The sequence below is a fragment of the Camelina sativa genome, chromosome 11 (assembly GCF_030686135.1).
Source record: "Camelina sativa cultivar CO46 ecotype springtype chromosome 11, ASM3068613v1".
Lineage (NCBI taxonomy): Eukaryota > Viridiplantae > Streptophyta > Magnoliopsida > Brassicales > Brassicaceae > Camelina > Camelina sativa.
Window position 1 is genome coordinate 744,678 of NC_141890.1, and position 23,795 is coordinate 768,472.

Genomic DNA, 23,795 nt, shown 5'->3' on the forward strand with positions numbered 1-23,795 from the left:
TCCACGCAATCCCGAGAGCTCGATTATTGTAGCTTTCAGATCAGTTATTACGAAAAATACAGTTTGAGTTCGAACAAACAACTACATAGTACTTGTATATATTGTTAAAAGCTATTAATTAAGCTAAGAAAATGACATTACTATATACAATTTGTTCCGTTGAAGCTAACTAACTTTCTTTGTTTCCCGTATATATAGAAAATCGGAATGTGATGTATCTCACTGCTAAACTACAATATTGATATGTCAATTTTATATATTTGTAGATGGTCCATTACAATGATTAACACATTAAATAACAGAGAACGATATTATACTTTAAAATACTACTAATACAAAAAAAAAAAAAACATTTTTATAACTAATTAGATCCGAAGACATGCAATTTGTATGTACTTCAAAATTGGCATGTTTCATAAGTTTTTAAGTCATAAAATTAAATCCATTCAAATGGGTTTCAATTTTCAACTAGATTAGTTGAAAAATCGTTTGAACATATTGAAGTATTGAACAAAATATATATTTGCTATTTTCTTAAATACCAACAGAACCATTAATTAACATCTACTGCAAATCCCTTTATAGAAACGTGATAAACCATTTAAACTCTGAAACTTTAAAAGCCACTTATTTTCTTGATAAAAATAAAAGTATATACTACCCAATTAAAATTAAGCTAATATATTTATTTTCTATTTACTCTCTTCAAAAAGTTTTCTTGGTAAACACATCTTTTTTTGTTTTGTTAAAGCTATATAGTTAAACAAATCTAGCTGCACAATTGTCTTATATTGGGACGTATAACTAATTTTTTGTAATATGTTTCAAAGAAGGTTTTGACTTCCCCACAAAGCTACGATACCAAACAAACAAAAGTGGACATAGTCACCAAAGATAAGGTACGATCTACATTGTGTTACAATTATTGAACCGACAAAGACAAATAACCAATATCTAGGACACACAGACGATGGATGCATGCTTTCTAGTTTATATATGTTATCTCGTTAGTGTATGAATGAAAACATAAAAAAGAATCAAGCATCACCATATTTAGTGTGATAATCTCCTAAAATTTCTCCCTAATGGCTTTGGTAAGCTTACTCGAAATCTTCATTGCTTTCACTTGTTTCCTTATCTTTCAATTTTTCTTGATCAAAAAGAAACAGCACCGTCCCTTTCTCACAAACTGGCCAATCCTCGGTATGCTTCCGGGTTTACTTCCCGAGCTCCCTCGTGTTTACGACTTTATAACCGATGTTCTTGAGGGCGGCAACTTAAACTTTCTTTTCAAAGGACCTACTTTGGGGGGCCTCGACATGTTGTTCACCGTTGATCCTGCTAATATCCACCACATTATGAGCTCAAACTTTGCGAATTACCCGAAAGGAACAGAGTTCAAGAAGTTATTTGACGTTTTGGGAGATGGAATTTTCAATGCGGATTCAGAGTTGTGGAAGGATCTTAGGAAATCTTCTCAAAGCATGATGAGTCATCCTGAGTTTCAAAAGTTTTCATTAGCTACAAGCTTGAGTAAGCTAGAGAAAGGGCTTGTACCACTTCTTGATCATGTTGCTAAAGAGAAACTAGTCGTGGATTTACAAGATGTTTTCCAAAGATTCACGTTTGACACTACGTTTGTTTTAGCAACCGGGTATGATCCAGGTTGTCTCTCGGTTGAAATGCCTGAAATCGAGTTTGCAAGAGCGTTAGACGATGCAGAGGAAGCCATTTTCTACAGACACCTCAAGCCGGAGATGGTGTGGAAGATGCAAAGATTGATTGGTGTTGGAGGTGAGTTGAAGCTGAAAAGAGCTCATGCGGTTTTCGACCGTGTTTGCTCTGAGTGCATAGCTTCTAAAAGAGATGAGATCAGCCGAGGGAGTGATAATATCAGTTCCTCTTCTTCTAAAGATTTACTGATGTCTTTTATTAATGTTGACACGACCAAGTACAAGTTGTTGAATCCAAGTGATGACAGATTTCTTAGAGACACAATCCTATCCTTCATGTTAGCTGGTAGAGACACAACGGGCTCAGCACTCACTTGGTTCTTCTGGCTTCTATGCAAAAACCAAGAAGCCGTGGCCAGGATTCGTCAAGAAATCAACACAAACTTACTCCCGGGAAACAAGACTGATGGTTCTGTTTCTTACGATTCTGATTCATTCAACCCCCAGGAGGTAAAGAAGTTGGTGTATCTACATGGAGCAATTTGTGAATCCCTCAGACTCTATCCACCTGTTCCCTTTCAACACAAGTCTCCTACTGAACCGGACGTTCTTCCAAGCGGCCACAAAGTCGACGCCAACTCGAAGATTTTGTTCTGTCTGTACTCCTTAGGGAGAATGAAATCGGTTTGGGGAGAAGATGCATTGGAATTCAAACCGGAGAGATGGATTTCTGAGAGTGGAAGGTCGCTACACGAGCCATCTTACAAGTTCTTATCGTTTAACGCCGGTCCAAGAACTTGTTTGGGGAAAGAAGTGGCTATGACCCAAATGAAGACAGTTGCTGTGAAAATCATACAAAACTATGAGTTTCAGGTCGTTGAAGGGCACAAGATCGAGCCAGCTCCTTCTGTTATTCTCCACATGAAGCATGGTCTTAAAGTCACGGTCTCTAAAAGATGTTGTGCGTGAATGATATACTAGAAAGTAGAAACTCTGGCAATCTCAGGTCTGCTTGAAAGTCATCCACTAAATTATACGTATAGATTAATTGATCTTTATATAACAGTTAAAATATAAATGTAATGGACGTTGTGTCTACTACTTTCAGATTGAAGAGCAGCGGTCTGTATTCAATCAACTATGTCCATTTATTTATATAAAACATATATAATAGAGATGGTAAAGGAGGAATGTGTGGATCATATATTTTTAAAATGATCCACATTTAAAAATTACGTAAATACAAAAAAAATGACCATGCCATTACAAGTAAAGTTATTTTATGGCAAATGTTCATGGCACATTATATACTATGTATCATCATGTTGAAACGTTTAGAAATATAAGAAAGGTATGACACACAGAAATCTTCTGTTTATAATGGTATATTTTTATTAGTCAATACATTTATTAGAAAATCAAAGTAGTAGAATAAAGAGATCTAAAAGAATTTACTGTGTTTCTAAAAGAATAATAATCTAAAACGAGATAGATGCATGTGATTTAGAAAAATATCTTGACCTTTAAAGTAAGTAAGTATATATATCTATAATAGCCAGATTTCAAAACTAACGTACTATTTTTTTTCTTCTTGGAAACAAAACAAACTTGCAGATGTTTTATCATGATTATCTGAAAATCTATATTACCATATAGGTTACACGTACGAGCTGTATTTATGGATAAATTTTAAAATTGTGCAAATTGAAAAATATTTTATATCAGAAAATAACTAATTGGGTAATAATATGTCACATGCATTAGTTTTCCAGAAGATGACTGGACTTATTACAAAGCTATAATACCAAACAAATAAAAGCGGACATAATCACCAAAGAAAGTTAAGATTTTTTTCCATTTTGTAATTTATTCAGAGGACAAAGACACATCACCAATTTCAAAGACGCCCAAAGGAAAATGCTTTATATATCCTCTACATGAGAGCAAACTAAACTCAAGAATCAAGCTGCAATTTGGTGCACCAAAAAGAAGAAAAATACAGTTTTTAATTTGATCTCTAATGGCTTTGATTAGCTTGTTTGAAATCTCCATTGCTTTCTTTTGTTTTCTCCTCTTCCGATATTTCTTGATCAACAAGAAACCTCACCGTTTGTGTCCAACAAACTGGCCATTCCTGGGTATGATTCCAGGCTTGCTCGTCGAGATCCATCGTGTTTACGACTTTGTAACCGATATTCTCGAGGTCACAAACTTAACCTATCCTTGTGTAGGCCCCTGTTTCTCCGGCCTAGACATGTTGGTCACGGTTGATCCGGCTAATATCCACCACATCATGAGCTCACACTTCGCAAACTACCCGAAAGGACCCGAGTTCAAGAAGTTATTCGACGTTTTGGGAGATGGGATTTTCAATGCAGATTCGGACTTGTGGAAGGATCTGAGGAAATCAGCCCAAAGCATGATGATGAACCCCGAGTTTCAAAAGTTTTCATTAGCTACAAGCTTGAATAAGCTAGAGAAAGGGCTTGTCCCACTTCTTGACCATGTAGCTAAAGAGAAACTCGCTGTAGACTTACAAGACGTGTTCCAACGATTTACGTTCGACACTACGTTTGTTTTAGCGACCGGGTATGATCCAGGTTGTCTCTCCGTCGAAATGCCGGAAGTCGAGTTTGCAAAAGCTTTAGATGATGCAGAGGAAGCCATTTTCTACAGACATGTCAAGCCGGAGATCTTTTGGAGGATACAAGGCTTGCTTGGGTTAGGAGATGAGAAGAAGATGACGAAAGCTCGCATGACTTTAGATCGTGTTTGCTCCGAGTGCATAGCTTCAAGGAGGGATGAGATAAGCCGTGGGATTGACAATGTTGATTCTCCTTCTAAGGATTTGCTGACGTCTTACATGAATTTGGACACGACCAAGTACAAGTTGCTGAATCCAAGCGACGACAGATTCCTCAGAGACACAGTCCTGACCTTCATGTTAGCTGGTCGTGATACGACAGGATCTGGACTCACTTGGTTCTTCTGGCTTCTCTGTAAGACACCAGAAATCATGGCCAAGATTCGTCAAGAAATCAACAAAAACCTGACCGATGGTTCTGAGTCTGATGTTGATTCTGGTTCATTCAATCCCCAGGAGTTAAAGAAGCTGGTGTATCTACATGGAGCGATTTGTGAAGCGCTCAGACTCTATCCACCTGTTCCCTTTCAACACAAGTCTCCCACTGAAGCGGACGTTCTTCCAAGCGGACACAAAGTCGACGCAAACTCGAAGATTCTGTTCTGTCTGTACTCATTAGGGAGAATGAAATCGGTTTGGGGAGACGATGCGTTGGAATTCAAACCGGAGAGATGGATATCTGAGAGTGGAAGATCGGTTCATGAGCCATCTTACAAGTTCTTATCGTTTAACGCCGGTCCAAGAACTTGTTTGGGGAAAGAAGTGGCTCTGATGCAAATGAAGACTGTGGCTGTGAAAATCATTCAGAACTATGAGATGAAGATCGTTGAAGGGCAAAAGATCGAGCCAGCTCCTTCTGTTATTCTCCACATGAAGCATGGTGTTAAAGTCACCGTTACTAAGAGATGTTTGGTCTGATTGTTTTTCATTTAAGTAAGTGATGCGTTTTTTTTTTTAATTAAATCCTCCCTGAGCGATGAAATAAAGGTCAGCTGAAAGCGGTTCAACGCAATAAAATGAAAATTTCAAGTTTCATTTAAAATTGTATTTTTAAAATATGGTTTAAACTTTAAACACACAATGACACAAAGTCACAAACATACAATATGGCAATGCACATATTTATTTCATCAATCATAAAAAAACCATGATTTGTCTCGTTATTACAAGCTGATTGATTAGCATCTCTTCTTAACTGTGACGTTAAGCCCATTCTTCATACGAAGAATAATACCAGGGTAGGGTTCAATCTTCTGTTTCTTGACGACCTCAATGTCATAGTTTTGTAATATCTCCACAACCACCGTTTTCAACTGGATCATAGATAAATGCTTACCAAGACAAGCTCTCGGTCCGGCATTAAATGAAAAGAACTTGTAAGAAGGCTCATGTCTTAATCCTCCGGTTTCGGAAACCCATCTCTCCCCAAATCGCTTTCATCCTCCCCATCGCATAGAGAAAGTGTTGTGGGAATCAATTGTGATTCAATTTCTCGGGTTGTCTAAACCGGTTGGTTGAAGTTATTACTGGTTCCCGGTTTGCTCTGGTTTTCACATTGGTAAAGGGAAGGAAGCAAAGACTGTCGACGCGAAGGAGGCTTTGCTGTTACATATTGGTATATGGTATATATACCTAAATCTATCTCCTATCTCTTTAACGATTCGTCTTCTTCGTTGTAACTGAGAGAGAGAGAACACAAAGCGATTCACCATTGTTGTAAAGCTCGATAGAGCTGAGTTCTTCTTCTTTGATTAGTGGATTGCCGGATCGAATCTAGCCCCAGACGTCGACTTAGCTGAACTGGGTAAACAATTCTCGTGTGTCTTCGTCTCTTTTCTTGTTTCAAAGCTTTATCGTAATCTTGCTAATACAAACACATAACAAACTCGCGATCGTGATCGAGATTTATAGAGAGAGTTGTAGTCTGTTTCTAACAGAAAGATAATGATCGTTGAGTCTGCATCGACTTTACGCCCACTTGGAAGAACATCTGGTTTGATTGCTGACTTGCGTTGGAACGGAATTGGTGGGTAAGGCCTCATTGATTTTAACAATGCGCCATGTAAATACACCAATTTGTTCAGCTCTGCGGGGTCATGAGATGGTCTCTCCAGACCACTTCCCACGAATCTTGGTAGATTTGTGTTGATCTCTTGGTGAATCTTAGCCACCACTCTAGGGTTTTCAGACAGAAGCCAGAAGAACCAAGTGAGTGCGGATGCAATAGTATCTCTCCCCGCAACAATGAAACCCAAAATGACATGCTTTGAACGTTTGTCTGAAAATTCATATCGGCTAATAGAAATGAAATACGACAAGGAGAAGCGGAGGATGTTTTAACGTTCTTCAAGAAGCTTGATGCAACCAAGTACGAACTCTTGGACCCAATTGATTCCTCAGAGATTGCAAATTTTACCTCTAGCTGGTGGTCTCCGGACTCCAATGAACAAATCTCTTCGCTTTGCCGGTAATATAATTAACCATCTCCAGTAAAGGTTGTTTAGCTCCATCAAGTCCAGCTGCAGTAATTAAGCATTAAGTGTGTTTCCACATATTGCATCAAAAAGGGAAACAAGAAGACAAACATAACAGTAATACTCACCAACATCATCCCATTTCACAGATTGCTTCCATCCACTATTGTCATGTTTATCATCGTGGAAATTTCCAGATTATTTCACAATTTAGAGACCAAACCGCAGAAGAATTCAACAAGTAAGTAAATCAAACCGTAGGAGAGAAAATTCATAAGCGATGAGCGGATCGTAAATACGCTTCCAAACCAATAGAAGATGTCTCTCTGTATGCTGGCTGGTTACATAGCCCTCCCTTGCCATTATTTAAAGATGAAATTCCTGCAAGAGAAAACAAAAAAAGAATAAGTTCCATATTCACATAGTTACGAGTCTGTTCTAAAGTGATGAAGACTAAAAAAACGCATCAGCATCTGTAATAATGAGAACCCTGCATATATCATCTTCCATCCAATCCATATAGAGAAACAACAAACAAACAAACAAAACCAAAATATCTCAGTCTACACTTTTCAGTTTTCAGTATTGCAACATGTGCAAAAAAAGATATGTACCTTAAGCAGCCGCATCCTCTTTCCGCTTCAGATCCTACACAGAGGCAAAATATATCATCAACTGAAAACAAATGATACTCAAGACAGAGACACATCACACATATCATAAGTTACATATAACACTGAATTCAAATCTTCTAAGTAGCAGTATTGCAACAGGTGCAGAAAAGATATTAGATATGTACCTTGTGCATCAGCATCCTCTCTCCGCTTCAGATCCTACACAAAGGCAAAATAAAGAATCAACCGAAAACAAAAGATACACAAGACAGAGACACCAATCATAAGTTGCATGTAACACTAAATTCAAATTCTCCAAATTCTCCAATCATAAGTTGCGTGTACCAGAGCCCGGTAGGTCACGACCATAGCGAAAATTGATAGCCTGCAATACAAAACAGCATAAACACTAGAATACCTCTATCTGATCTGAGAAGTGGACAGGGAAGACGTATTGTATAATTTGTATTGAGTCAAAGACCGTCAATCACTAGAATCAATTTGATGTTGTTACGGTGGAAGACCTTCGGCCAAGTTTTTATTATGAAACTGCGTTCATTCTTCAAACCTTATCTTTCTGATCTGCACATAAAATCAGAAAAGCCATCGTTAATTTTTGAAGTCTGAAACAATGAACAACCTAAATCGCAAGTGTATTAGTATTAAAATCAAAGTGAAAAGAAGTTTCATAATACCTGCTTAGTTAGACACTTCATAAGTTAAAGCAATAGAAGATGTCTCTCTGTAATGCAGGCTGGTTACTTAGCCCTCCCTGAAGATAGTTTAAAGATGATGAAATTCCTGCAAGAGAAAACAAAAAAAAAGAATAAGTAAGATTAATAAAACAGATTCACATAATTAATGAGTCTGTTCTAAAGTGATGAAGACTAGGAAAAAGGCAATCATCATCCGTAATAAAGGGAAGAAAGTGAACCCTGAAACAACAAACAAAACCTTAAGCAGTCTGAGTCGTCTTCTTCATAGTTCTTCAAACCAACTGTGATCTGCACATAAGAATTAGAATAAACCATCGTTAGTTATCAAGTTTGAATGGAAGCAGCAACATGAATGAAAACCATGAAGAAAACCTAACGCCTGAAAGTCTGTTAATGATAGTGGTGTCGACAATTCTAGGACAGCTTCCAATAGGCTGGCTGCACTGAAAAAAAAAAAAAAAACAAGATTACTGTTGGTTGAATAAACTCGAAACAGAACACAGTAAAGAAAGGAAGAGAAAGACACTGAGATTACTTACAGAGCAAGAAGAGGATTTGCCCATACGTCTCTCTGATCTGCTCAATGAATCAGGAGAACCATCGTTAGTATTAGAGAGATAAGAGACAAAGTTGAAAACGTAAATCCAAAGGTGAAAAGAAACTGCATACCTGCTTAGACGATGTCTCTATGACGATTTTGTTCCTGCAAGAGAGAAGAAGGAAAAAAAAAATAGATCAGTTGCTGCTAGTAGAGTAAACAAAACAGAGTCAATAAGCATATTTCCAACAATAAGACGAAACAAAAGGAAAATATCTCAGTCTACTACACTACACTAGACTTAGAAAGGATTTGTTGAAGCGAAACCACCTCAAGCGGTCAGAGTCTTCTTCTTCATCACTAGATTCAATAAGCAAGCTATGACTCTCTTCTAAAGTGAAGTAAGACTCATAAGGAATCATCATCGGTAGTAATAATGGGAAGAAAGTGAACCATTCTCTCGTTCTTCACTTATGGAACGGTGTTGATGATAGAAAGAAAACCTTAAGCCCTATTGAGTATCCTTCATCATTCTTCAAACCATCTCCGATCTGCAAATAAAAAAAATTAGGAGAAACCATCGTTAGTTATCAAGTCTGATTCTAAACATTAACATCAATGAGAAATTCATAAAGAACGTTGATACCTGCTTTAACACTTCTTTCGTTAAAGAAATAGAAGACGTCTCTTTGTGATCTGGCTTGGTTAGCCCTTGCCATTGTTCCTGCAAAAGAGAAAAAGAGAAGAAGACAAAAGATGGTTTGCTCGTAGATCAATAAAACATATTCATTAAGCTATGAGCAACCTGTTTTAAAGTGATGAAATATAATAAACTTGAAAGAAATACAACAAATAAAGAAAACTTACATGTCAATGATAAACAATTTGTCCATATCTCTCTATGATCTGCTCACTGAATCAGAAGAACCATCGTTAGTATTTGAGATAAGAGACAAAGTTCAGAACTTAAATCCCAAGGGTGAAAAGAAGCTTCGTACCTGCTTAGACGATGTCTCTCTGTGAAGATGTCTCAGTGTGAGCTGACGATTTTGTTCCTGCAAAAGAGAAGAAGGAAAAAAAAAAATAGATCAGTTGCTGCTAGTAGAGTGAACAAAACATAGTCAATAAGCAAATTTCCAACAATAAGAAGAAACAAAAGGAAAATAACTCAGTCTACTACACTACACTAGACTTCAAAAGGATTTGTTGAAGCGAAACCACCTCAAGCGGTCAGAGTCTTTTTCTTCATCACTAGATTCAATAAGCAAGCTATGACTCTCTTCTAAAGTGAAGTAAGACTCAAAAGGAATCATCATCCGTAGTAATAATGGGAAGAAAGTGAACCATTCTCTCGTTCTTCACTTATGGAACGTGGTGTTGATGATAGAAAGAAAGCCTTAAGCACTATTGAGTATCCTTCATCATTCTTCAAACCATCTCCGATCTGCAAATAAAAAAATTAGGAGAAACCATCGTTAGTTATCAAGTCTGAATCTAAACATTAACATCAATAAGAAATTCATAAAGAACGTTGATACCTGCTTTAACACTTCTTTCGTTAAAGAAATAGAAGACGTCTCTGTGTGATCTGGCTTGGTTAGCCCTTGCCATTGTTCCTGCAAAAGAGAAAAAGAGAAGAAGACAAAAGATGATTTGCTCGTAGATCAATAAAACATATTCATTAAGCTATGAGCAACCTGTTTTAAAGTGATGAAATATAATAAACTAGAAAGAAATATAACAAATAAAGAAAACTTACATGTCAATGATAAACAATTTGTCCATATCTCTCTATGATCTGCTCACTGAATCAGAAGAACCATCGTTAGTATTTGAGATAAGAGACAAAGTTCAGAACTTAAATCCCAAGGGTGAAAAGAAGCTTCGTACCTGCTTAGACGATGTCTCTCTGTGAAGATGTCTCAGTGTGAGCTGACAGGTTATCCCTTGCCATTGTTCCTGCAAGAGAGAAGGAAAAAAGAAAGATCAGTTGCTAGTAGATTAAATGAAACAGATTCAATAAGCTATGACTCAGTTTTGAAGGGAAGTAAGAATCAAAAGGCATCATCATCCGTAGTAATAATGGGAAGAAAGTGAACCAAAATCTCAGTCTTAACTTATGGATTGTGGTGTTGATGATAGAAAGAAAACCTTAACAAGTATGAGTCTTCTTCTTCATAATTATTCAAACCATCTCCGATCTGAACATATAAAAATTAGGAGAAACCACAGTTAGTTTTCAAATACGATTTAAAACAACAACATAATAAATGAGAAAAAACATAAAGAAGCTTCATACCTGCTTAGATATTTCTGTCGTTAAAGCAATTGAAAAATGTCTCTCTCTGAGCTGGCAGGTAAATCCTTGCCATTGTCCCTGCAAGAGAAAAAAAAAAGAGGATGAAAGATGAGTTGCTAATAGATTCAATAAAACATATTCATTAAGCTGTGAGCAGCCTGTTTTAAATTGATGAAATATAATCTGTGATAGATGGATGGTATATACCTGAAATTCTAGCTAGCACATGTGCTGTAGTAGTTTGTGTTGCAGGCAAAGGTGTAGCTGCCAAAATCTACATCAGTTACTAAGATCAGTTGCTAGTAGATTAAATAAAACAGAGTCAATCAGCTATGACTCAGTTGTGAAGGGAAGTAAGAATAAACAGGGATCATCATCCGTAGTAATAATGGGAAGAAGGTGAGCCAAAATTTCAGTCTTCACTTGAAGTTGATGACAGAAAGAAAACCTTAAAGCAGTCCGAGTCGTCTTCTTCAACATTCTTCAAACCATCTCCGATCTGCAAAAATAAAAATTAGGATAAACCATCGTTAGTAATTAAGTCTGAATTTAAACAACAACATCAATGAGAAATTCATAAAGAAGGTTGATACCTGCTTAAAACACTTGTTTCGTTAAAGCAATAGAAGATGTCTCTGAGTGATGTGGCTTGGTTAGCCCATATGTCTCTCTGATCTGCTCAGGGAATCAGAACAACCATCGTTAGTATTAGAGAGATAAGAGACAAAGTTGAAAACGTAAATCCCAATGGTGAAAAGAAACTGCATACCTGCTTAGACGATGTCTCTCTCTCTGTGAAGATGTCTCTGTTTGTTCCTGCAAGAGAGAAGAAAATAGATCAGTTGCTGCTTAGTAGAGTAAACAAAACAGAGTCAATAAGCAAATTTCCAACAATACGACGAAACAAATCTAACTACCTCAAGCAGTCAGAGTCTTCTTCTTCATCACCACCAGTCTTCAAACCATGGCAGATCTGCACAACATATAATAAGAAACCATCATCGTTCGTTTCGTTAGTTTACAAGAGTCTGAAAAATAGAAACCCTAAAAAAAAAAAAAAAAATCCCCAAACCAAATATTATGTAAACCAACCCTAATAAACCATTCAGCAGCATGTTACCGTTACGTTGTCTATACACCTGCAAATAAAAACATACAAAAAAAAAAGGGATGAATTTAAAATATTTGTTAATTTGAAGGGACCAAGTTGTAATCATGAAAACAAACAAGGGTTTAATCGTATATGAAATAATCATTAGTGATTGCAATTATAAACATACCAATATCAGTTTGGTCATTACAGCCATGGAAGACCTGCAAATAAGCAATAGTATCGTGCTTTAGGACAAAGAAAGATGACAACAAATTCAAAAATAAAGTAAGTGGTAAAGCAAAAAAAGAAAAGAAAACAAAAGTCACTTACATTGTTATAGTAGCGCGCATGTGGAGAAAGGAAAGTTCAAACAGGAATTTACAATCCAGTGGGATGAATATTAACAGTAACCTGCATCGAGCATTCGAAAGACCAAACCAAAGAGTGAGTGATACAAGTTGAAGAAACAGTAGTGAAAAACAGGTCAGTATGTGATCAATAAGCTTCACGACAGAGAGTAAGATATCAAACACAGTCTTTAAGACACAATAACCGGAGTTACCTTTGTAATGGGAGAACCTAGCTGGCAATGAGCTCTATGGGATGTGCCTTCACCTAATCCAGAAACTATTGAAACTTCTTGTCCCTGATACCAAACAATGGAGTTCGTGTGCCAAGTAGCTACATTGAGATGGATGAACCTGAAAAAAATTGAAGCAAACAGAAAAAGTTAACTCGTAACCAACCTGTGTTGAACAATTATGACATATAAAATCGGATTAGATCAGTCATAAGCACATTTGAAATATCAGCTAAAGGGAACCAAGTTATAATCATGAAAACTGATAAATAAGAGTCAGACTAACCTACTCATGTTCGTGGCTGATGAGAAATCCCTCAACCGTTACGGCGGGCGTCTATACACCTGCAAATAGGAACATACCAAAGTAAAAAGAAACGGGATGAATTGGAAATTTTTGTTAATTGAAGGGACCAAGTAGTAATCACGACAAAAAAACAAGGGTTTGATCGTATATGAAATAATGATTAGTGATTGCAATTATAAACATACACCAATATCAGTTTGGTCATTACAATCATTAGTGCTTTAGGCCAGAGAAAGATGACAACAAATTCCAAAATAAAGTAAGTGGTAAAGCAAAAAAGGCACTTACTACTTGGTGCCCATGGGGAGACCGGAAAGCTCAAACGGGAATTTACAATCCAGTGGGATGAATGTTAACAATAACCTGCATCGAGAATTTGAAAGAGCAAACCAAAGAGAATTCGCTTCAGGACATACAGGTTAAAGAAACAGTAGAGAAAAACAGGACAGTATGTGATCAATATATGCTTCCGGACAGAGAGTGAGATATCAAACACAGTCAAAACTGAGAAGAAGAAACATAAAAGAAGAAGATAAAATACCAGAGAAGAGAGGAAACTAAGTGTGTGCGTCGTCGTTGCGATGTGCTATTAAGAAGTCCCGTTACAAACAACCTGCACAAATAGAGTCGAAGAGAAGATTTAATTGAAGAGGACCCCTAAGAATCAGAATCAAAATCTCAAAATCAATTTAAATTGAAGAATAACAGTAATCTATGACGTTACCATCTTTAGCATTCAACCTTAGCATCACAAAGCATCATCCAAAACCTGCAATTACAAAAACGACAAGGAAATATTAACATGCAATTAGATGGGAAAAAACCACAGAACCAACGTGAAAACTCAGAAACAAATAAGAGAGTTGTGTTTAGAGCAATGAACCCATGAGGAAGATCAATCAAAGCCATCACTGTTAGATAAAAGCATCATCTAAAACCTGAAATAACAAAAAAAAAAAAGACAATTAATTAGCATCACCAAGCAGCAGGAGACACTACTGATATATGACGTTACCATCTTCATCAACCTTAGCATCATAGACGATTCCATCATTAAGCATCACCAAGCAGCAAGAGACACTACTGATCCCATTCCTTCAATTCCTCCTGAAAAACACACACACACACATAAGTTACCCAATTAATAAACCCTAAATTCAAAGCTTGACGACAAGGATCAATCAAAAAGCCTCATTACCGATCAATCAATTCATAGCATCCTCTACAAATATAAATCAACAAACTAAAGGAAACAGAAGGAATTAGAAACCCAAAAAAAAGAGAGAGAGAGAGAGAGAGAGAGAGAGCAAAACCCTAGACAGCGATCGATGAAGACGAAGCGGGGGGGATCGATGATTGGGATCATAAATTCGCTGCCGAAACAAACACCTGCAAAGACGAAGAAGAAGAAACTTACTTAATTAGGGAAAGAAGAATAACAGAGCAATGACGAAAATAAAAAGCAACTGAGAGAGAGAGAGAGAGAGAGAGAGAGAGAGAGAGAGAGAGAGAGAGAGAGATACCAAACCCTAGAAGAAGAAGAAGCGAAGACCCGAGAAGATCACACCACCAACGAAGACCCGAGAAGACAAAAAGAGACGATGATGAAGTATCAGAGAGTGGAGCGTGTTAATACAATTTATAGATATATGAATATTATGACCGACGGTCAGGATTTAATCTTAACTATTTCCTTTTTTCTATTTGTTGTTTTGAACCGTTAGATGGGAGCGTGTATTATTATTACTTACTGAAACGTTAAAAAGAAAAAAAAAAAAAAAAAGAACAGGAAATTCACTAACGTTAATAATTGGAGTCGGTTTATCTTTTCTTTGCAGCCCAGCTAAATTATATTGGGCTTTATGAGAAGCCCATCTAGAAGTTGTGAGATATAACATTTCGAAGCTAGGTTTAGCTCTAATTTGGTTCAGTTTGATTTATCTGCCTTGGTTTACTTAGATTTGATAGGACTACGGTTTGGTTTCCCCATTATTGTTAACCGCGATTTGGATCATTGGTTCTTGACAACAAAAAGGCCCAAGTAAAACGGTTGAGCAGCAATGGTATCAATTGCAACCGTTTCACGCTTCTTTTGAGGTTCACATATTGTCTCCGAGAAAGCCTTGGCAGCTATGAAGATATGCAGATCCCGCCGCAAGGTTTCTCTTTTAACTTTTCCATGTTTCTTCTTCCTTAAGACTTGTGCATTATTTTTGTGTCCTTAACGGGAGAAGATCCCTACTGAAATATGAATAACTAGCTAGAGAAGATATGTTACAAGTGTAAGGTGTTGAATATATTGCTTGTGTGTTCAGACATCTTTTTGTTGAGCATATGGTTTAATTGCGCACGCTGGTGTATTTTTCAGTACGTAGTTGATACTTGATGAGATGATAAATTTATACCTTCCATCTCAGCTTCCCTTTGAACACGTTGTTGTTCGTTTTAGACTAGTGGCATCTGCTTCTATAAGCTTCTTTCTCTTGTCCCAATCCCATCCGGTATTGCAGCTTCCATATGAATCTTGGTGCATACAAACGAGGGAAAGCGGTTCAACGCAATAAAATAAAATTTTCAAGTTTCATTTAATAGTGTATTTTTAAAATATGGTTTAAACTTTAAACACACAAACATACTATATGGCAATAATACATAAACAATGCATATTTTTATTTCATCAATCATAAAAAAACCATGATTTAATTTGTCTCGTTATTACAAGCTGATTGATTAGCATCTCTTCTTAAGTGTGACGCTAAGCCCATTCTTCATACGAAGAATAACACCAGGGTAGGGTTCAATCTTCTGTTCCTTGACGACCTCAGTGTCATAGTTTTGTAATATCTCCACAACTACCGTTTTCAACTGGATCATAGATATATGCTTACCAAGACAAGCTCTCGGTCCGGCATTAAATGCGAAGAACTTGTAAGAAGACTCATGTCTTAATCCTCCGGTTTCGGAAACCCATCTCTCTGGTTTGAACTCTGATGCGTCTTCTCCCCAAATCGCTTTCATCCTCCCCATCGCATAGAGAAAGATAATGATCGTTGACTCTGCATCGACTTTATGCCCACTTGGAAGAACATCTGGTTTGATCGCTGACTTGCGTTGGAACGGAATTGGTGGGTAAAGCCTCATTGATTCTAACAATGCGCCGTGTAAATACACCAATTTGTTCAGCTCTGCGGGGTCATGAGACGGTCTCTCCAGACCACTTCCCACGAATCTTGGTAGATTTGTGTTGATCTCTTGGTGAATCTTAGCCACCACTTTAGGGTTTTCAGAAAGAAGCCAGAAGAACCAAGTGAGTGAGGATGCAATAGTATCTCTCCCCGAAACAATGAAACCTAAAATGACATCTCTGAGGAATCTATCATCAATAGGGTCCAAGAGTTCGTACTTGGTTGCATCAAGCTTCATGAAGAACGTTAAAACATCCTCAGCTTCTCCATTACTATCGGAATGATCATGATGCAACCCTTGTCGTATTTCATTTCTCTTAGCCGATATGTATTTTTCAGACAAACGTTCAAAGGTGGCATCAGCTTCTATAAGCTTCTTCTCTTGTCCCAATCCCATCCGGTATTGCAGCTTCCATATGAATCTTGGTATAAGATGCCTATACAAGATCGTTACTTCAACATCTCTGAGAGCTTTCATGAACTCATCCTCTGGCATTTCAATGGAGAGAGATTGAGGATCAGAGCCGGTAACTGTAACTAGGGTTGTATCGAACATGAATCTCTGGAACACATCCTGCAAGTCGAAGACCGTCCCTTCCTCTGCAAAGTGGCTAAAGAGAGGCAAAAGCCCGTCTTTGAGTTTATTTCTCGTGGTGTTTATTGCAAACTTTTGGAACCCTTGACGATGGACCATGGCTTGATAACACTTCTTCAGTTCATTCCATCGCTCCGCGTCTACGTTGATTATTCCGTCTCCGTAAACATCAAAAATCTCTTGGAACTTGGGACCTTTGATGTAGTTGGAGAAGTTTGAGCTCATTATATGACGAATATTAGATGGGTCAACCGTGACTAATATATCCATTCCAGTGAACCATGGTCCTTTGAATGGGAACGTCAAGTTGGAGTTCTCGAGAACCTCCACGCCGTCATAGATCCGGTTCATTCTCACAAGCAAACCCGGAAACATTCCAAGAAGCGGCCAGTTCCAGGGGTAGCTTTGTAAGGTTTTCTTGATGAGGAAGTAATAAAAGGGTTTCTTGATGAGAAAGTATGAGAATATGAGAAAACAGAGGAAAGCAATGAATGCTTCAAAGAAGCCGATCGAAGCCATTTGATTTTGGATACAGAAGGAGAAAACGAATGAGCTTGATTTATGCACAGATATATGATAACACAAAAACAAGATGAGCTAGGTCTCAAGTCCTCTGTTTTCACAAGTAATTGTATTCAAATAAGTAAGAGGGTTATCTTACAATTCACATCAAAGATGTCTGGAAACAGAGCGTATATATGTATTTCTAATTAGGAGTTTAATGGCGAGACGTCTCCTATAAACACGGATCACATTAATATCATCCAGCGCAAAACATCATCATTGAATAGTTTCCTCGATCAACAAGTATAACTGAATCAAAGGGGTTACTTGATGAGGATGTAACTTGGATGATCAATCAAATATTTTCTCACCAGGGAATATTTGATCAATTATAAAAAGAATGCTTCATTTCATTAATACGAAGACTTTATTATAAATCATTCACTTCAACGGGAAAAAGGAGTAAGGCATTATACATATGAATATCAAACTGAACATCTTTTAGTAACTGTGACTTTAAGCCCATTCTTCATGTGCAACATAAGACCATATTCTGGCTCAATCTTTTGTCCTTCGATAACCTTAATATCATAGTTTTGTAATATCTCCACAACTAGAGTCTTCATTAGAGTCATAGCTAATTGCTTACCAGGACAAGTTCTCGGACCGGCGTTAAACGATAAGAACTTGAAGGAAGGTGAATGTCTCAACCCTCCGGTCCCAGATATCCATCTCTCTGGCTTGAACGCTGTTGCATCTTCTCCCCAAACTGCTCTCATCCTTCCCAACCCGTAGAGATAGATTATGATTACTGAGTTAGCATCTACCTTATGCCCACTTGGAAGCAAATCTGCTTTTATAGGAGACTTGCGTTGGAAGACAACCGGTGGATAGAGCCTCATTGATTCATACAAGGCGGCATGTAAATAGACCAACTTGTCTAAGTTCTCTTGGACATTACTTCCGGTTTTTGAAATACTTTTGTCGATGATCTCTTTACGTATCTTTGTTACAACTTGAGGGTTTTGAGAGAGAAGCCTGAAGAACCAAGACAGAGCAGAAGCCATTGTGTCTCTCCCAGCTAGGTTGAAAGCCAAGATGGTGTCTCTGAGGAACTTATCCTCACTCGGTTTCAAGAGCTCGTACTTGGTTGTATCAAGCTTTATGTGAGATGACAAAAGATCCTCACTTTCACCATCCGAGTGATGATCCGTCCCTTTTGATCTTATCTCTTCTCTCTTAGCTGATATGTACTTCGCAGAAACGCGATCAAATGTGGCATCAGCTTCGGTCATCCTCTTCTCTTGTCCAAGCCCGAACAGGTTTTGCAGCTTCCACAAGAACTTAGGTTTAATGTGCCTATAATTCTCCAAGATCGTCAAGAGCTTTAGCATACTCGACTTCGGGCATTTCAATGGAGAGAGATTTAGGATCACACCCGGTAACAAGAAAAAAAGTTGTATCGAAAGTGAATCTTTTAAACACTTCTTGCAAGTCCACGGCCTTCTCTTCCTCGCAGCATTGATCCAAAAGAGGAACAAGACCGTCGTAGAGTTTACGCCTCGTTGTACTCATCGATAGCTTTTGAAAGCCTTGATGGTTAAGCATGTATTGAGCAGCTTTTCTTTGATTCTTCCATAGCTCCGAGTCCGAACTGAAGATCATTTCTCCAAAAACATCAAAGACTTCTTTAAAGTCGGCACCCTTGGTATAGTTTGAAAAGTTTGAGCTCAATATGTAGTGAATGTTAGCTGGATCAACTGTGAACAACATATCCATTCCAGTGAACCACGGTCCCGTAAATAGAAAGGTTAAGTCGGCGGTTTCAAAAATCTCCACGCCGAAGTCGTAGATGCGATGGAGCTCCAGCAGGAAGCCTGGAATCATCCCGAGAACCGGCCAGCTCCGAAAAGCATGATCTTTACGTTTTTTGAAGAACAAGCAACGGAAGAGGACAAGGCAAATAATGGCTATGGAAACGTCAAGTAAGCTTATAGAAGCCATTACAGAAGGTTAGGAGATTGTTCTTACAAACACAATATGGCGATGGTTCCTTTTTTGAGTGTTCAAGGAACTTGATTATATACACGCACTATAAAGCACGATGGTTAAATGCAATCTACAAAAAGAATAGTATTTAGAAAAAGAAAAAAGTTCAACTGCATTTCATATCTTAAAGTAAGTCATATTTGCCCTTTCAAGTTATCAAACTTATCAAGTTACAGTTTTACTGTTTTAGAGTAACTACTAAACTTTAACCTTTAAGAATTCAAAAGTAGAGTTTCAATGCGTATAATTTTAGTTTTTACCTCGATGGACAGGATTCGGAAAAAAAAAAAATAGTTAGCCAAAAAGGAAACACGAAAACGTTGGTTGTACATACTACTGAAAACGTCGTTGTACATACTACTGAAAACGTTGGTTACAATAAAATCAAGAAAAGGAAACACGTTTATATCTAAAAGTAATAATAACAGCTGTCGTAACTGTTAAATCTGACCTAATTTCAAAAAAAAAAAAAAAAAAGTTAAATCTGACCCGCTCTGCAATCACAAAATATGTTGATGTCCTTGGCTAACTACTAACCACACAGATGGCTGGACGAACTGATGGGGGATTTCAAAAAGGGTCCACTAATCTTACAATTTCAGACATTAAAGGACAAACAACTTTTAAGAGAGGATAGACAAATCAAGGTCGTGCAATCAGAATTCACTGGTCCCAGTCACTGGCACTCCAATGAAGGTCGTTCTCGTTCTAGTAGTTTTGCAAATCTCAACTTCTTGTTAGTGTCATTAAATCTTCTAAATCAACAGTACAAGTAATTATAATCTTTAAATTAACATTTAATGACAAAACAACTATTTAAGAGATGATAATAGTACTAATGATAAGACCGGGTCACTGCAATGAAGGCCGTTTAAACCGTTAATTCTTTTAATCCATGAAGAAATTTTTTAGAAAAAAACAAAAAAAACAAAGAGAAAATCTACCTACTAGTACTACTAGGCAAACACAATAATATGAGGGAGTTCCGACAACATCTATCAAATGCTATTATATTATTGGAAACAGATGTAACCAAAAAAAGTCTCCAAAAAAGACAAAAAAGGGTGCAGACACAGACATGATTCCGTCTTGGATACAAAATATCATAGTATGATACATTAAAAAGGATAAGCTGAGGAGTAAACCAACCAATAGAAGATCTCATTATGGCTACTTTGGTTGCTCTCTTGACTTCTCTGGAAAAAAAATCATATCTTTTTCACGATCTGAACAACATCCTCATCCTCGAGCTCGTGTTCCTGAGGTGTTTCCCATACATAACATACCATGTCAAGACAGCAATTGTTAGTCAGGGATATTGTAATGATTTTAATGAATTTACCAAAGAATAGATTTCAGTTTAGTCAAGGGATATTCTAACTATTGCAAGGCCCATCCCAAGAGCCTTATTGATAGTAACTATGAAAATCTTCGCAACTTTTGCTTAATTTGCAACAAGACTAACCTTTCCAACTCTTTGCGGCTTGTGTTTGGCACTTGAACCCCAAACCAAAGCGCTGCATCATATGAGATCATAAGTTAAGTACTCATGAGCGATGATGTTCTTGAGCAAGAAACCATATATCAGAGAAACAGAAAACATGATAAGCTTTCAGTTACTTACTACTTGAATTGTTTAAGCATGTCTTTATGAATCCGGACGCAAAAGTCCTCTACTGTTCTCTTCTTGGAAGATAAGATAACCGGATCATCATAATCTGGATTCATTGCCTTCGGTTTTGTGTAGATTCGAGTTAAATCCAAGTATTCCCATATCTTATCCAGAAGACCATCAAGATTCCACTCCAGATGCGCACTGCAGGATTATTATATCAATGGGGGGGGGGGGGGGGGGGGGAATAATAATTTAAATGCCAATCCTCCTGCCTGTAAAATTAACAACATTTACCTGATAGGACAGTAATGAGGAAGTTTGTCCAAAATTTCAAGCTCCTCGAGTGTGATTTGATCGATCTTGTTGACAGCGTAGATACAGGGCATATATATCCGACTGCCCTCGATGACGTCAATGAGGTCATCAGCAGTTGCATCGTAGCGCAGGGTGATGTCAGCGTTGTGCATCCTGTACTCACCGCAAATCGCCTTGACAGTGTCGAGGTCAAGGTGTGTGACAGTGACTGTAGAAGTAAGATTTATACCACCTTTCTCTTTTTTCCTAAACGTTAAATTTGGTGGTTCCTTGTTCAACCTAAATAGCATGAGTACACGATCGAGTTAGACTGCCTACCAGAAACTATCAAATATACGGTGTATGAAGGTTATTATATAAGCATTATTCTATACCTTATTCCAAATCCTTCGAGCTCTTTCTCAATGAGACGCTTGTGGGTAATTGGTTTTATGGCATCAAGAACGATTAAGATGCAGTTGCATGTCCTAGCAGTACTTATAACCTGGAAAGAGTTAAGTGTCAAAAAAGATTAAAAAGGGTCAAAATATGAAATACTCAAGAGATTTATACACGACTTACCTGTCGTCCTCTACCTTTTCCGTCTTTAGCACCCTCAATAATACCAGGAAGATCTAATAACTGCAAGCCCATTAAATGGGACATAGAAAAGAGTATTAGCATCAACTTCCAAAGAATAATTACATATCGTTCTGAGCTTAATCTAAGCACCAAGAAGTCATATACAAGGGCAAGGATTTCATTGTGTTTCACAAATTACCAAAACATAGGAAACAATTAGACAATCACGAATTATCATTTTTTTCTACAACAAACAACAGACGCATAGATGTAGATACCATACCTGGATTTTAGCTCCACGATATGTAATAACACCAGGAATGCATGTCAAAGTCGTGAACTCATAAGAAGCAACCTGCAAAAACAAAGTGCATGTAACTTCAGAAGATAGAGTATCAGCCAAAAGTACAGACCTAATTCCAAGATTTATGTTCATCTATATCCAAGACGAGACTAGCGCCCGTTTTATAAGTGATATTGCACAAGAAGTTGGTAAAAAAGAACCTAGAAATAGGATGACTTGGATACGTGGTAAGTTTCAAAAACTCCAATTACAACAAGAAAAAAAGGAAGTTCAATATTCTTAATAAATAACTACAATACAAACCTCGGAAAAAGTCCCAGTCAGCTTGTTCAAGAGCGTTGATTTGCCAACGGAAGGAAACCCAACAAGGCCAACTCTAGAATCTCCACTTTTAGTCACATCAAAACCTTCACCAGCACCACCACCAGCACCTTTGGTAGGTGGTGCAAGAAGGTCCCTCCGTAGCTTAGCAAGTTTGGCCTGCAAAATAGACCAATCAAAATAAAAGAGAAGCTAATAATGGTGCGTGAAAAAGTACCAAATTCTAATATCGATATGGACTGATATTTCCTGCTTGCCTACTAGTAGTTAGCTTTCATGTATCACACTCGTAAGATCCATGAAATAATTTGCACCACGTTATTTGGTATTAACATATTGTTTAATAAAAAGGAAATAATTCATCCTTGTGCTTATTTCATGATTTGGGAGCTCATACGATTTCATCCAGGATTTACAATCTTCAGCAATAAAACTTAAAACTATTCAATCTCACTCCCACTCTCAAAGATACACAAAAAACGATTCCAAGAACTAAGCGACAGCAAAATTCTCAGCTAGCTGGAAAAATTGTACCTTTAACAAACCCAGATGATGAGAAGTAGCTTTATTCTTCTGTGTTTTGGCCATCTACGACATAAACACAAAAAAACAACCTCGTACTTGTGAGTCACATAGATTATAAAAACAATTAATCATTTCTTTTATTCAGAACCAACTAAGAAGAAGAAATAGATCGGATTTACAGTTCTATGCATCCAAATATTGAAGGAATCAGAGGAGGATTGAAAGATTACCTCATCTTCAATTTCTTTGATCTTCTGCATAATCGTCGACATGGCTGCTGCAGTCCAAGCAGAGAGAGAGAGAGAGAGAGAGAGAGAGAGAGAGAGAGAGAGAGAGCTAACGGAGACAACTTAAAGGTAAAGAGGTTAAACGCGAGTAGTGAAAGGAAGAAGGACACCGGAATCTGAGGTAAGAAAAGTGACGACGGACAAGAAAGAACCAGAGATGATGATTCCCGAGGGTTTTCGTTTCGCCCACCTGATTACGACGACCAAACACACACACACACAACTGTCTAGAACTCGGCCTGATCCAACAACTTCTTGGGCCTAATATAACAACAACTAGATGTCCAATTTGGTTTCCGGTTTAAGAAAAGTTGGAACCGATTGAGATTTTGGTTTGGGTTGATTAAATACTGTTTTGAATTGGTTTTTGGGTTTAACTGGATTAAAAATCGGTTTAGCCAAATTCAAATGAATTCTTTTATTTTCATTTTTTTGGTCAACGTGAAAAGAAGAAACGGACAACCGAACCGGTAAAGTTGCCTCTTTGCTAGCTCTGTTTACCTTTCAGATTCTTCTCGAGCTTGACATTGCGTATGCTTTCTTCTTTGCCTCGTCTTTTAACTCGTATCATTTGCTTTCTAAGCTTCGCCATCTCT

The 23,795-nt window shown here is 37.5% G+C and overlaps 4 protein-coding genes and 2 pseudogenes across 54 annotated transcripts; 2 read left to right on the forward strand and 4 right to left on the reverse strand.

Annotated features, from left to right (window-relative positions):
* The first annotated feature begins 993 nt into the window (after window positions 1-993).
* On the forward strand, window positions 994-2,857 carry LOC104720868 (alkane hydroxylase MAH1). Its single transcript, XM_019232355.2, has one exon. The coding sequence runs from the start codon at window positions 1,086-1,088 to the stop codon at window positions 2,640-2,642; it is 1,557 nt and encodes a 518-aa protein (XP_019087900.2). The 5' UTR covers window positions 994-1,085; the 3' UTR covers window positions 2,643-2,857.
* Window positions 2,858-3,615: 758 nt separating this feature from the next.
* On the forward strand, window positions 3,616-5,359 carry LOC104720869 (alkane hydroxylase MAH1). Its single transcript, XM_087471460.1, has one exon. The coding sequence runs from the start codon at window positions 3,694-3,696 to the stop codon at window positions 5,233-5,235; it is 1,542 nt and encodes a 513-aa protein (XP_087327586.1). The 5' UTR covers window positions 3,616-3,693; the 3' UTR covers window positions 5,236-5,359.
* LOC104720870 (alkane hydroxylase MAH1-like) lies at window positions 5,330-14,559 on the reverse strand. 50 transcript variants are annotated; one of them, XM_087471461.1, is made up of 38 exons: window positions 14,462-14,552; window positions 14,252-14,327; window positions 13,967-14,045; window positions 13,822-13,876; window positions 13,663-13,707; window positions 13,480-13,551; window positions 13,227-13,301; window positions 12,918-12,976; window positions 12,614-12,752; window positions 12,382-12,462; window positions 12,239-12,272; window positions 12,051-12,097; window positions 11,876-11,931; window positions 11,728-11,774; window positions 11,552-11,633; window positions 11,407-11,457; window positions 11,166-11,232; window positions 10,959-11,036; window positions 10,777-10,860; window positions 10,550-10,618; window positions 10,419-10,464; window positions 10,198-10,275; window positions 10,004-10,103; window positions 9,658-9,714; window positions 9,527-9,572; window positions 9,306-9,383; window positions 8,990-9,210; window positions 8,791-8,824; window positions 8,661-8,697; window positions 8,494-8,564; window positions 8,360-8,409; window positions 8,101-8,206; window positions 7,824-7,987; window positions 7,591-7,624; window positions 7,406-7,439; window positions 6,920-7,172; window positions 6,734-6,836; window positions 5,330-6,595 (listed from the first exon to the last, which is right to left on the reverse strand). In XM_087471461.1, exons 36-38 carry the CDS (start codon window positions 6,926-6,928, stop codon window positions 6,168-6,170), a joined length of 540 nt encoding a protein of 179 aa, XP_087327587.1. In that variant the 5' UTR covers window positions 6,929-7,172; window positions 7,406-7,439; window positions 7,591-7,624; window positions 7,824-7,987; window positions 8,101-8,206; window positions 8,360-8,409; window positions 8,494-8,564; window positions 8,661-8,697; window positions 8,791-8,824; window positions 8,990-9,210; window positions 9,306-9,383; window positions 9,527-9,572; window positions 9,658-9,714; window positions 10,004-10,103; window positions 10,198-10,275; window positions 10,419-10,464; window positions 10,550-10,618; window positions 10,777-10,860; window positions 10,959-11,036; window positions 11,166-11,232; window positions 11,407-11,457; window positions 11,552-11,633; window positions 11,728-11,774; window positions 11,876-11,931; window positions 12,051-12,097; window positions 12,239-12,272; window positions 12,382-12,462; window positions 12,614-12,752; window positions 12,918-12,976; window positions 13,227-13,301; window positions 13,480-13,551; window positions 13,663-13,707; window positions 13,822-13,876; window positions 13,967-14,045; window positions 14,252-14,327; window positions 14,462-14,552; the 3' UTR covers window positions 5,330-6,167. The 50 variants fall into 50 exon arrangements, 44 of the variants coding, with proteins under 44 accessions (XP_087327587.1, XP_087327589.1, XP_087327588.1 ...); XM_087471463.1 differs by having other exon boundaries at window positions 6,920-6,954; window positions 7,048-7,172; window positions 7,591-7,987; window positions 9,881-10,103; XM_087471462.1 differs by having other exon boundaries at window positions 6,920-6,954; window positions 7,048-7,172; window positions 9,881-10,103; window positions 11,166-11,457.
* Window positions 14,560-15,584: 1,025 nt separating this feature from the next.
* On the reverse strand, window positions 15,585-17,288 carry LOC104720871 (alkane hydroxylase MAH1 pseudogene; annotated as a pseudogene). The gene has a single exon (XR_015570824.1). The product of XR_015570824.1 is annotated as an alkane hydroxylase MAH1 pseudogene (transcript).
* Window positions 17,289-17,630: 342 nt separating this feature from the next.
* LOC104727486 (alkane hydroxylase MAH1 pseudogene) lies at window positions 17,631-19,313 on the reverse strand (annotated as a pseudogene).
* A 954-nt stretch (window positions 19,314-20,267) lies between these two features.
* LOC104720872 (developmentally-regulated G protein 3) lies at window positions 20,268-23,440 on the reverse strand. The gene is made up of 10 exons (XM_010438771.3): window positions 23,143-23,440; window positions 22,922-22,975; window positions 22,370-22,546; window positions 22,046-22,117; window positions 21,763-21,822; window positions 21,576-21,685; window positions 21,181-21,480; window positions 20,896-21,087; window positions 20,737-20,788; window positions 20,268-20,530 (listed from the first exon to the last, which is right to left on the reverse strand). Exons 1-10 carry the CDS (start codon window positions 23,182-23,184, stop codon window positions 20,480-20,482), a joined length of 1,110 nt encoding a protein of 369 aa, XP_010437073.1. The 5' UTR covers window positions 23,185-23,440; the 3' UTR covers window positions 20,268-20,479.
* Between the last annotated feature and the right edge of the window lie 355 nt (window positions 23,441-23,795).

What these genes read in the sequence shown, in the direction of transcription:
- LOC104720869 (XM_087471460.1), top strand. Translation starts at nt 3,694, where the DNA reads ATGGCTTTGATTAGCTTGTTTGAAATCTCCATTGCTTTCTTTTGTTTT.
- LOC104720872 (XM_010438771.3), bottom strand. Translation starts at nt 23,184, where the DNA reads ATGTCGACGATTATGCAGAAGATCAAAGAAATTGAAGATGAG. An exon ending in ATCATCTGGGTTTGTTAAAG is followed by an intron (nt 22,547 to 22,921) that starts GTACAATTTTTC and finishes TCTATTTTGCAG; the next exon opens with GCCAAACTTGCTAAGCTACG. An exon ending in CTCGAAGGATTTGGAATAAG is followed by an intron (nt 21,481 to 21,575) that starts GTATAGAATAAT and finishes CATGCTATTTAG; the next exon opens with GTTGAACAAGGAACCACCAA.
- LOC104720868 (XM_019232355.2), top strand. Translation starts at nt 1,086, where the DNA reads ATGGCTTTGGTAAGCTTACTCGAAATCTTCATTGCTTTCACTTGTTTC.
- LOC104720870 (XM_087471461.1), bottom strand. An exon ending in CCGGAGACCACCAGCTAGAG is followed by an intron (nt 6,596 to 6,733) that starts GTAAAATTTGCA and finishes ATGAATTTTCAG; the next exon opens with ACAAACGTTCAAAGCATGTC.